Source organism: Nymphaea colorata, chromosome 1 (genome assembly GCF_008831285.2).
Source record: "Nymphaea colorata isolate Beijing-Zhang1983 chromosome 1, ASM883128v2, whole genome shotgun sequence".
NCBI classification, from domain to species: domain Eukaryota; kingdom Viridiplantae; phylum Streptophyta; class Magnoliopsida; order Nymphaeales; family Nymphaeaceae; genus Nymphaea; species Nymphaea colorata.
The window spans coordinates 11,574,206-11,586,474 of record NC_045138.2 but is presented as its reverse complement, the minus strand read 5'-3'; the positions used below and the strand labels follow the sequence as shown (position 1 = coordinate 11,586,474).

The following is a 12,269-nucleotide window of genomic DNA, read 5'->3' as shown; positions in this document are numbered from 1 at the left end:
ATGTTTAAAAGGGCACTGGGCAGGCTCTCTCTCTCTCTCTCTCTCTCTCTTTCTTGTGTGTGCGTGGTGTGCGTTTTACTGGTCCATTCTATCATTCATGCATGTGAACCGGTAATTCATTGTTTGGCAAGGAGTTCTGATCATTAAGAAGTTTTTATCAATAAAAAAAGAGAAATCAGCTTCTTTAGCACATTAGGTAACACTATGGTCATCTTGTCTGCTACCCTTTCTGTAAAACATCGGGCATGTCTTGACGATTGACGATATTGCAACTCGTTTTGACAAGAACCACGGTTCCAAAAAAGGATGCTGGGGGCAGGCTCCCCACGTTACCTGTAAACTTTCTAATGCCATTCCATTTCGAAGGAAAAAGTCTCCTGCCTTCAAGCATATTCTTAAGCCCCCTCTTCCAACGTTTGCTATTAGAGATCATGATATTCTGCTCATGCAGCTAGTAGGTATGGAACGAAGCCACTCTTGAAGCAAGTTCATTTCTGTTTCATCTCTTCACCTTGACAGCTCTCAGGACATAATCTTCCATTCATTCTCCTGGTTGTCCATCCATACCCCAAATGCCTTTCTATTCTCTTGGCCACCAAGATCGACTACAAAAGTAGTATCCTATAGTCCATACCAAGGCCAATTTGTGTCTGTGATAAAGTTTTATCCATACCAGAGAAGACAGTCAGGGCTATAAATCGCAGGCCTATAGCGATGACAAAGATCACAGCTATACCATATTACATCACCGGTGTAGACACCCTCTCTGCATACAAAGCCGCACTCCGAGTCGAGTTCTAGGCCCAGAAAATGCCAAAGCAAAAAACCAGAAGCCATCTCCAACCCATTTCAACCTTTAGTTGTATTTCCGATGTGAAAATTAACAAACTAAAAGCCGATAATCTCTCATCCGAGTCAACCACTAGTGCTGGAGCTTAGCGCTGACCTTTGCAGTTAAAACTCGAAAGCGGCCAATATCCATTAACTTTATAATGGACTAGTTTGAATACTGTTTACTAAGTAAGATCAAATGGGGCATGTACGCAGACCTACCATACACGCATGTTAAACATTTGCACCGAAGCCTCCCTATAACCTCTAACAACGACAAGGCTCTTTGAATAAATGCCTCAGTCAATATTATTCGAGCCGGCACTGTTGGCTTGATCACACTATGTATCTAGTACAGGATAAGCATCCATAGAGCTTCATTCCGCCGCACAGACAAATTACGACAACAGGCCTTTGGACTTATTTGCATCCTACAAAATTTGCTTAAACAATGGTCATAATGTCAGTGACTAAGAACTTGACCAACATAAGATACAAGCTATCAGAGACCGGCAAGACTTGTACTGTTACACGTAACACAAACAAAAATCCAAATCTCAATAAACTTTCTGAAGCGAACTTTCTTATCCTATAAATATAATACAATCTTGTATTCAGCGCAATTCCATATACCTCACTCCCAACAATTCCCAACTAAAGAACAAGCCAACATTTAAAATTTAGGGTCAGTCGATCATTGCGATGGCCTCATGTGGATCCAACCGTCTTGACGGTAAAGCCAGATTTTTACACATTTGACTATCTTTCCATTCACGAGGGACATTTTCCTTTTTCTTGAAATCCTCCCGACCAATCAGCACACCATCAAAAAGTCAAGCACGCATCAAACACAATAAGGCCGTATAAAAAATTCAGGCACGCATTAAACACAATAAGGCCGCCGGGCGAGGCAACCTGATTCCGTGATACGTGTTCTGCACTTTAGATCGTCTTAAGCAAGGACAAGAAACAAGTCAAATCGCTAACTCACAACGGTCTTTGCTAAGTTTAACAGGTTATACATGACTACCACAAAATTATCAAAAAGGCTTCCTCGAAGAACACACTGATTGTTTTCACTTGAAACAGTCACGTAAAATGCAACTGAGAATGGGAGAAAAAATTTGGAGGGGATCGACAGACAAGCTAACGAAAACCCCACGGCCTTCCATTTCAACACATCTGTATAAGACCTTTCAGAGTCTTCTTCCTCTTCGTCCTCCCTTTCTTCTGGTGCTATCAGTGGGAATGGGAGTCACATCCTCTGCGACAGGTTGCAGAACAAAGAAAGCAATCACAAAAAGAACACATTTCATTGGAAAGAAAAAAAAAAGAATGCTTGTCCGAATGAAGCCAATCCAAGTCTACAACTTAGTAATGGGATTCAAAAATAGTATGTTTCCTGTGGAGAGAGTTTTGACGACTTCTGCCTTTTACTGGAACAATCAGTACATCCTCAAAGCTAGCATTCAATCATTTTTATCCTCATCTTCAGCAGTTCCACTACTAAGAAAAATCATTTTATTTGGTACATTCAAGGTACTAATTTACCATGCTCGTGCTTGCCAAAATGATAGCATCTCATTTGAAAATATTATATATTGTTCTATTGTAACTTACATCGTTTTTTTCCTAAGGTATCCAAGGATTACTTTGACTCAAGTAAAACGAAAGATTTGTGAGTATCAATAAGGCAGGAATACATTGGCAATTATCTAAATGTTAGGGTTCACTTTGGAAGAATCCCAGTTCAAAAAAATAAAAAAACAAATATACATATATATGCAAGCTTTAAGAGTATACCCAGTTATGGAGGTATTGCAGTAACAGTAGTTTCAAAAGTAACCAATTTTTCTTGTGATGTTTCCAATGGTAAGAGCTAGTGGAAAAGCCAAAGAAAACGGTCAATCTGAATACTTTCTCATACCTATGCGGCCAATTCTCATTCCTGACCGAGCCAAAGCACGCAGAGCTGATTGTGCACCAGGTCCAGGAGTCCTGGTTTTATTTCCTCCTGTTGCTCTCAGTTTGATGTGAAGAGCAGTAATGCCAAGCTCCTGCAAAGGGGTACATCCAATATCAGCTTTGATAGGAACATGAATTTATTGAGCTTCTACAAGAAGACTGGAGATATCATATAGAACTGGAGAAGCAGTAAGAATCCTTCCCTGCAAATGTTATCAGTCTGTACTGCAGCCATAAACATGAGGCCAGCATCCACAGCAAAGATAGACCACAACCCCACAACTCAACAGGAAAAGGTCCAATTTAAGACACCAAATTGAGCAACGTAGCCTGGCTAAAGCAAATGCAGATAGCATGCTGTAAAGCTACCAAAGGAGCTCTATTGACCTACCCAAAACCATCATACAATTGCCAGAACTTAAATAGAGAGACAAGTCCAAGGGGAAGAATACCTTGCACCGTTGAGCAACATCTTGAGCTGCAAGCATGGCAGCATAAGGAGAAGACTCATCTCTATCAGCCTTCACTTTCATACCACCTGCAAGAGAGAGGACCCATTATTGCTTAGAAATGGAACATCCAGCCTGAAAAACAACCTGGTAGCAACCAAGTGACAGGAAACATCGAGAATCTAGGTTCTTCAACCAAAACAACAGCAAACTCAAATTTCTACATGTGAATCTCTGAGGCGGCTGTTAAGAAGCAAGAACCTCATATCTTCGCCAAAAAAGGCTCATGTGACAACAGAGTTACTACTATATATGGACTAGAAAAGCTAATATAAACTGCACAATCTCATGAGAGTTCTGTTGAATCACACATTTGGAACAACTTGTGCCACCATGCTCCATTCGACTTGGGTCAATAATCTTGGAATTGATGAAACTAACAAGCAACTTCCAGTGCTTTTCAAGTAAGAAAAGATGAGGGACATATATGAGTTCAAAATGCACCTGTAATTCTAACAAGGGTTTCCCTTCCGGACAAATCTGTTACATGCTGCAAGACACAATTCAGAACCATAGTGTGAATGAAATAACCAATAAGAAGATTCATTAAAAGTAAAGAAATTTTTTGTTTCCATCAACCTAATAACGGTAAAGAATTACCCAGAGAGAAACACATTATTGATCTAGTGCTCATAGAATTAAAAACATGCACCATAAAGAAACTGAAGAAACTAACCACAAAAGTGTCATTGAAGGAGGCAAAGATATGAGCCACTCCAAACACATGTTCACCCTCTCGAACAGTGGGTCCTAGTGTCACATTTTCCTCCTTAACCTCCCGAGTTTTCTTCCTTCCCGACTGGCCAAAAAAACAGTTAGTAATAGAAGAGTTTAAGAACTAAATCAAAAGAATACCCAACATATCAACTAAAATGAAAATAATTAGCAGACTAAATGCCTTCCAAGCATGGTTAGTACATATTGATATAACTAACTAACGCCAATCCCCCAGAATAAAAACATCCTGATCATCTCAGTGCTTCTTACTTAAACCTCTACAACTAGCCACAGTTAACCTTATTAAGTTTCCAGTTAAAATTTCATTGATTTTACACCATAATAAAATAATAAAAAATATCAGTGTCATTTTAAAGTAGATCTGTAACTTGGTATTTTCCAATAACTTGTCCATACAATGTGTGGGAGTGTGTGTGCTTATATATCCCAATTTCTTTTATCAAATACGTAATACTTTCTTTCATCAAATGCATCTTGGATCCGTGTAGCAATAACATAATATACTCGGACATGCCCACATCGCATTGTCCTCTACAATTAATGACGGTACTTCCTAAAGTAAAGCAAAGACAAGATCAGCGTTCGATATGTCTATCAAAACATAGATCAGTGTACGATGTGCCAATCATTCTCAATCTCACTTCAACCATGGAAATCTAACACCGTGAACAGACATTTCTAGCTAAAACTAGAATGAGGAGGAGAAATCTCTAGTCATCCGCTTCTTCTGCGAACACACGGTATTTAGATATCTGTACGGTCTGCCTCATTCAGTTAACCGATTATGGCAATGACAAAGACCCGTTCCATTTTAAATTCCAACAGCAAACCAAAAAAAAATCGACGACCTCGACATTTTTTAGAACTAGTAAACCAGGAAAGACACACCAACTAAAGCGACAAGAACTATCCTCACATATTTATCCATGATTTTACAATCTTCGATTGACGATTAGCCCTCATAGTGGTCTGATGCAGACTTAGCGGTCTTGTAAAGGAACATGACCTTAATCAAATTTTGGTGCGTGTAGATTAGGTTGTGGGGAAAAAAAAGAACCACATTTTAACTCTAAACAGTAGGATCAAGCCGTTTTTCTCATCTATGCAGCACAAAAACATACAACAAAAGCAAGCAAAGGGAATTCCACGCAAACAACGGTTCTTCTCCAGAAAGTATTGTCACACAGGATCAAAGGCGTTCTGATAGAACAACAATAAACCCAAGCAGTAATTTCCCTAGAAATTTTCCTCTTCCAACAAAATTATAGGTCATACACTATCACATACAGATGAGATAGAAACCGCAATATCAAGGAGAAGAGAGATCTATAACAGAGAGAAGACGAACGCAGAAGAGCTCACCATTTTCTTTTTGTTTCTTGTGGGGCAAGCTCGGAAACCCTAAGCGATTGCTTGTTCCTGCCTCAAAAACCCTAGCCGAGATGAGGATGCTCAACCATTTATATACCGCTTTCCGAAGTTAGGGTTTCTCTTCTTAGTTTCAATGGGTGAGGTAAAATGCAAAGGCGGATTTGGGTCGAATTTCGTTAGAACCGCATCCGAGTTTAACATAGTGTGTTAGCCGGATTCAGATAGGACCCGGTTATGCTCATCTGAATTCAAATTCGATTTCTAACGGACTACGGGCTGTGGATCCTATAAAAATGGCTAAACAGTGCCCTTTCAAGTCAGGTGTTCTGGAAATTTGTTTACCTTTTAGTTTTCTTACGGGAGCGCCTTCAGAATGAGGCTCCTTCCACGATATTCTTCTATTGGGACTGCCAGAGCGAGTCGAGTCAACTCGTGCTTGACTTGAACTCGCTCATCTAAACTTGACTCGAACTCGATTCGTTGAGTTTGAGTTCAAGTATATACTTGAAATGTTAATCGAGTCGAGTTAGAGCTATAACAACCCAACTCGATTACATAATAAATGTTGAATTGTAGTGAGAAAAAATAGTGGAGTCGAGTTAGAGCTATAACAACCCAACTCGATTACATAATAAACGTTGAATTATAGTGAGACAAAATAGTTAAACGAGTTAACAAGTTAAAAAAAAAAAAAAGATGTGTTAAAGCACATCAAACATGTGGAAGTCTTTGCTGAGTGGTCCACTATAAAGGGAATCGTATGTGGGTGAAACGAACAAATTTCTAGTTCATATTAAGTTTTAAAGTAAGGTTTAAAAGTGTATTTTCTCCTCTATGTATTCTGGCATTGTTTTCCCTCCACACCCAATCACAGTTGGAATACTTTATCAAGAATCGATTAGTACTTCTTCTTGCATGGGTGGCTCTTTGCACAATCAAATTCACAGTCCAGATGAAATTGTAGCGAGCAAAATTTGAATAAAAATATGCTTTTAACCCATGGTTTGTGCTTTTGAGAGAAAAGAGAAGTTTAGTCCCTTATTGATCATGGAAGAAAAATCTCCTCCCTCAAGCCATTATAAATGAGGGTGCGCTTCACACACACTTTGAGCTATTCTTTGAGAAGCTCAAATGGTTTGTAAAATTTCAACCGGGCACACAAAAAGGGTTTAGCTCAAAACAAGTGTAATTTTTAAGAGTCTTACTCTAACTCTTGGTTGGGGCTGCATTAGCATTCAGCCAAGACCCACCCAAAATCGGTGTGAGTAAGCCTGGGCATTGGGCCGGGCCGCCGCCGGGTACCCGGTACCCGGCCTGACTCGGGCCCGGGCCTTGAAAAATCCTTAACGGGCCCGATTTTATCGAGCCCAGCTCGGCCCGATACTTAACGAGTCGGGCCCGGGCTTGATCCAACATTCGTCGACGGCCCGACAAGCCCGTAACTTAAAAAAAAAAAAAACTTTTTTTTTTGCCCCTTTACTTATGTTAGGGTTTCCGATTTCCACTTCGTTTGAATGTATTTTTCATACTTTCCTTTCATTCTTCTCCCACGTAGCCGATGCCATGACCTCGCCGACTGCCGTTGAACACCTCCTGCAGTCCTCCCCGTTGGCCATCACCCATGGCTCTATAACTGCCGTCATCCCCGTGCCATCGCCACCATCGCCCTGTTCTTTCCTTCCCTCTTTCTCTCACTCACCTGGTATTGGGCCGCCACATGTTTTCTATTCTTAAGCTCTCATGGGGGACCGCTGATGACGAGTGCTTCATCTGACTTTCTCCTCTATCTCCCAACATTCTAGCAACAAGAAAAGGGAAAAAGAAAAAAGAAAAGGAAAACAACACAAAGTTGGGGGGAGAGAGAGAGAGGTTTGTCTCTCTTCCTTCTTTTTGATTTCTGTCAAACTACAATAGAATGGCAGTGAGTCTCACTCTTTTTGTTGCCTGTCTTGCACAACAACCTCGCATAATCGCATTCCAAAGATTGAACAGGGAACGCATGATCAATGAGAATGGAGTGTTCCCTTCCAAAAGACGATGAAAAATAGGGGAGGAAAGAACAACTGAAAAAAGAGGGGAAAGCTTGAAAAGTGGAGCGAGACCCTGCAGCCTGCAGGAGGCCAAGCCCGGGCGGATAATCTGGCCTGGCTGCGCCCGGCCTTGAGCACAATCTCAAGTCTGAGGCCCGATACTTCATCGGCCCAGCCCGATTATAAACGGGCCGGGCCTCGGGCACAATCTCAAGCCCGAGGCCCGATACTTCATCGGCCCAGCCCAGCCCGGTTATAAACGGGCCGGGTCTCGGGATGGTCCGATAACGTTAACGGGCTTAACTTTTGTCAATTTTTTTGGCCGGCCCGACCCGATGCCCAGCCTTAGGTGTGAGGTCGTGGGATTGGGCTCAGCTTAGGTGCTGCCTTCAAGTAATTTCTTTTCTGACTTCTTTCTTTTCTTATTTGCAATTTAGTTCTTTATGCTTGTTTAGTTTAGTTTTTGCTTTTAAGCATGTTAAGTTTACTTTCCTTTTTGTTTTTACCACGTTTAGTTTAGTTGCTTTGATAATTTTGTAGTTTAGCACATATATTTTCTAGATTGGATTTACTTTAATGCCTTTAAGATAGGCCTAAGGGTTAGGTATGCCCCTCTCTTATGCATTGAACCACCTTTGCACCCACATGCACCCTTTTTTTTGAAACTAGACTGGGTGGACCTAGTGGCACACCTTGTGTGCATTAGCCCAGGTATGTGAAAACTAGAATCTAACTTGGTGTAGGCAAGGTGGGTTTAAACTTGGTATAGGCAAGACTGAACCCAGTTCTCTTGACCAACCTACCCTAGCATGTTTGGATCTTGAATCACAATTCAAGGCATTGGATTTGAATCATGAACCTCATATTGATATAAAGTTTGATATTAAACCTAATTCTATTACATGGAAGTTTAGATTTCAAGCATTGGATTTTAGATCTCAAATATTGGATTATGGATCATGGACCTTGGATCTTATATTTTGGACCTCAAGTGTTAGATTTTGGATTTTGGATTTTAGACTTTGGATTTTGAATCATATTTCACATACTAGTCCCAAACCATAAATCTCAAATTATGAGATTATATGTTTGCATTTTACACCATAGATTTTGGATGGATTTCAAATCTTGGATCTTAAGTTTTAGATCTTGGATCTTGGATTTTGTATCTTGGATTGAATTTTAAAATAAATGAGTATTTGGTCATAATCTTAGGATCAATTCCTACAAAATCAAACCCAAATGCATGATTTTAAACCCTGTAGTCATCAAATCTAGATCTATTCTTTCAACATTTGGATCTTAAGAGATACAGTCATGAATACAAGATCAAACCTACTGGATTTTTAACCTTGCACTTTGGATCAAGTGTCCCATTGACATGATATGGTATTTTAGATTTCTATGACATTTCTCATTCAAATTTAGAACAAAAATTTTGTAAATTCCTCATATCCTGATCTCAATTTTTTGATTCAGATCTAGATTTCCCTATAAGTCCACGTCCTACACCCAAGTCTCAATAGAGACAAGACTCTAGGTCAATATGACCTAGTTTTTTCATGTAACATATTGGATTTAAGACAATGATTTGCTTGATCTAAGATGATCTAGACATGAACAGACGTCCGATTAATTTCTTTTTATTCATCAATTTACTTCTTAGATCTATTTAGATTTTAAAACATGCATGATTTCAAAATTAAGGCACATTTGCTTTCTTAAATTTGGATGATATTTAGACTCAAATTGGACCATTTTGTCTAGTCTTTGGTTTGATTACCCCTAGTAAACGTGCGAAAAAACAGTCAAACTTCATACCGGTAGGTCGGGTCCCGTGTCTAGGAATCCCACATAAGGAATGAAGGTGAGTAGATATAATATATCTTATTTATTATGGTCTACATGTGAAATTGGAAAATTTTACATGTAAAAAGTCATGACCACTAAAAGGGAAGTGTTTTTTAGTACTCATGATGTAGGATCCATAATAAAAGGATTAGGCTGAATGGAAAGATTTCAAAATGACCAAGGGGCAACTTTCTTTTTAAAAAATCAAGGGCATTTGAGTTGGCTGAGAGGGAGGGGGTTGAGGCACAAACACAATAGTCTGACTACTAGGCTTATCTTTCAAGCCATCGTTTGGGTTAGTAGCTATAAGGATTCCTACCTATTGGTTGGCCCGAACAAGTTCTCCTTTCCTTTTACTACCTTGGAAGGCCTTCCATTTTTTTCTATATCAACCAATGATTGTTTGGTCCTGAGGGATAGAGGGAAGGAAACTGAACTTAGATGTTGTCCGAAGGAAATGTCAAAGAGAAAGGGCCCTTACTGGATAGGGGCAACTAGTTATAAGAACCAATTGATCAGCCTTATCTCATGGAACCTAGTAGATCATTAGGTTCGGGACAGATGGATTAGAATTCCCATGTTGCTGAGGCCTTGCAAGGGGAACATATCTATGACTGCTTGACAATTGGTGCAGCTTCAAAAATCATAAAATCACTAACAATTTCGACTTAAATAAGATGTGGTAGAGGTTCCTATAAAGAAGGTTGGGCCCACTAAAGGTGGTGCACTATAGTTCAATTTAAGTCAGAAGTTCTTAAGTTGTTCACGAGGCCCAATTGTTTTGTCTTTCCTAATATGGTCTCCCATTCTTAGTTGGGTGGGTGAGGAGAGAAAAAAAGCTAATGGTTAGGAAACTCCATATCTACTTCAACATACTCATTTCACTTCAAGCCATCTACTATTATCGACGAGCATGTAGTTTTGTCATATTGGTGTAGCTTTTTTCTCTTTATTTTTCTTTTTATTTCATTATTTATTCCAATGTACAATGAAAAAATCACAAAAATAATAGGGGAAAACTCGATATCTATTTACAATGTACAATAAAAATTTGAGTTACCCATTGTTGACATGAATGAAATCATATACAATGAATGTCCTCTTAGAGATTAAGGGGACTGAAATCATATTTACTTGTTGGCTACATGAACGTGTAGAGAAGACTTAGGCTTCCTTGATATCTCTTAAGATACACTTTCAAAATCTATCTCAACACTTCTTTAAAAATCCTATTGCAATCTTGATTTCTAAAATGTTTTTGCATGCATCATGTAACATAGGTTGTATCATGCATGGACCTCATGATGAAAGGGCTTTTCAAAATAAATATATTTTAAGCCCTAATGGTCTGATTAAATTGTCTCTAAAACTCAACTTCAAAACTTAGTGCATATGCATCATTCTTTCAAAAACTGCATTGTTTTTTATGTTTGTTTCTCTTTCTCGAATGCATCTTCTTTTTAGGAATATTTTTTAAGCATTTAGGAAATAGATGGACGTCAGATCATTAGGCCTTGTTTGGATGGAGCGAAAGAGAAGGAAAGTAATGGATGAAGGGGAAAGGAAATCAAATAAAAATAGGAAGGAAAGGAAAAGAAAGGGATAGTTATAGAAGCTTGTTTCAACAGAAAGAAAAAGAAATGAAAGGAAAGAAATTGTTAAAATAATGTTTTTGTTTATAGTACATAAACTAAGGAAAGGCTTGAATTTAAGTTGTTTTACAGTGATACCCATAACAATCTAGAACTTCTTATGCATATCTCTCTCCTCTCTCTACAATCAACAAGTAAATGAAAATAATGAATCTAACGCAACCATTCACTAAAAATAAAAAATTGGCTGAATTTTAAAACATATGAAGCTACATATAATAATCATCTAAGGATGAAAAACTCGTATAAACAAAAAATAAAAAATGATGTTAATGACTCAAATAATTCCAGTTCTACTAAGCATCATAAGTAAAACCTCCTTGCCCTTAAAAGAAGGACATGCAAAAAATGTTTCCATCATTTTTCAACATTAGTAAGATGAAGCTATGCATTAGCTTGTAATTCATTTTCAATACCAATGGCTTCAAGCTTTAGAAGTATGTCTTCCTTGAAATATTTATCTTGAAGGTTTTTTATCATACATAATATTACTTTTTTTAACTGTATTAGCAACTTTTTCAAAAACATCTTTCAATCTCTTTGAAATCATCTTCATTTGTACTTCTTTTTCTCTTATGCCTCAATAATGAACTTGTATTGGGTTCAACTTGAACTTCAAACTCTTCGCCAAGATTGACAAATGGTTCCAATATTACTTGACTTTGGTTTATCAATAAGCTGCATTGTATCACCAATATTTTTATTCATAAAAGTCATGTCATCGTCCATTTTCTTGCCAATGGATGTGCCTATGCAAAGAAACACAAAAAAAAACCACAATAAGGAAACTCATTGTCTAGATATTTGTCTTTGATTAATATTAAATCCACTCAAACCACTTTTAAAGATGTCATAATAATTATTGAAGTTACTCTTCAAGGTTTTCATGCAATTTTTTGTGTGTTTTTTGGTACTCATCTTGCCAACTTATATCATTCAGTTCTGTGGCAACATTATCATAAGCGGTTGTATTAAAAATGTCATTCACTTTATTACCAATTATTTGTTGAAGCAGTAACGCATCAATGAGCACATCATTCATAAATTGACTCCATTGTACTTATCAACTTAAATTCAACTGTTTGTGTGTGATTCTTCTTCATTGTTATTAGCTAAATGCAGAGTAAAACAAGTTTAGAAAAAATATGCATGATGAAAAGGAAAACCACATGTAATTATCAAAAGTTCGTGTAATTAAATCAAAAGAATTGCTACAATAAGAAATAATATTAGATAAAAAAATCAATGTGTCCTATCAATTTATTGAAGCTTCTAGCTGATAGTGTGGCCACATAATTGAAGAGATATTATGCTACATAAAT

At 38.0% G+C, this 12,269-nt stretch overlaps 1 protein-coding gene across 1 annotated transcript; it reads right to left on the bottom strand.

Annotated features, from left to right (window-relative positions):
* Positions 1–1,695: 1,695 nt before the first annotated feature.
* On the bottom strand, positions 1,696–5,566 carry LOC116247039 (40S ribosomal protein S14). Its single transcript, XM_031618989.2, has 6 exons — positions 5,406–5,566; positions 3,982–4,104; positions 3,750–3,795; positions 3,249–3,334; positions 2,759–2,888; positions 1,696–2,095 (listed from the first exon to the last, which is right to left on the bottom strand). The coding sequence occupies exons 1-6, from the start codon at positions 5,406–5,408 to the stop codon at positions 2,028–2,030; spliced, it is 456 nt and encodes a 151-aa protein (XP_031474849.1). The 5' UTR covers positions 5,409–5,566; the 3' UTR covers positions 1,696–2,027.
* Between the last annotated feature and the right edge of the window lie 6,703 nt (positions 5,567–12,269).

Excerpts from the sequence above, each read along its gene's own strand:
- LOC116247039 (XM_031618989.2), bottom strand. Across the intron at positions 3,335-3,749 it reads AACCCTTGTTAGAATTACAG|GTGGTATGAAAGTGAAGGCT; the intron begins GTGCATTTTGAA and ends TCTCTCTTGCAG. Across the intron at positions 2,889-3,248 it reads ATGTTGCTCAACGGTGCAAG|GAGCTTGGCATTACTGCTCT; the intron begins GTATTCTTCCCC and ends ACCCCTTTGCAG.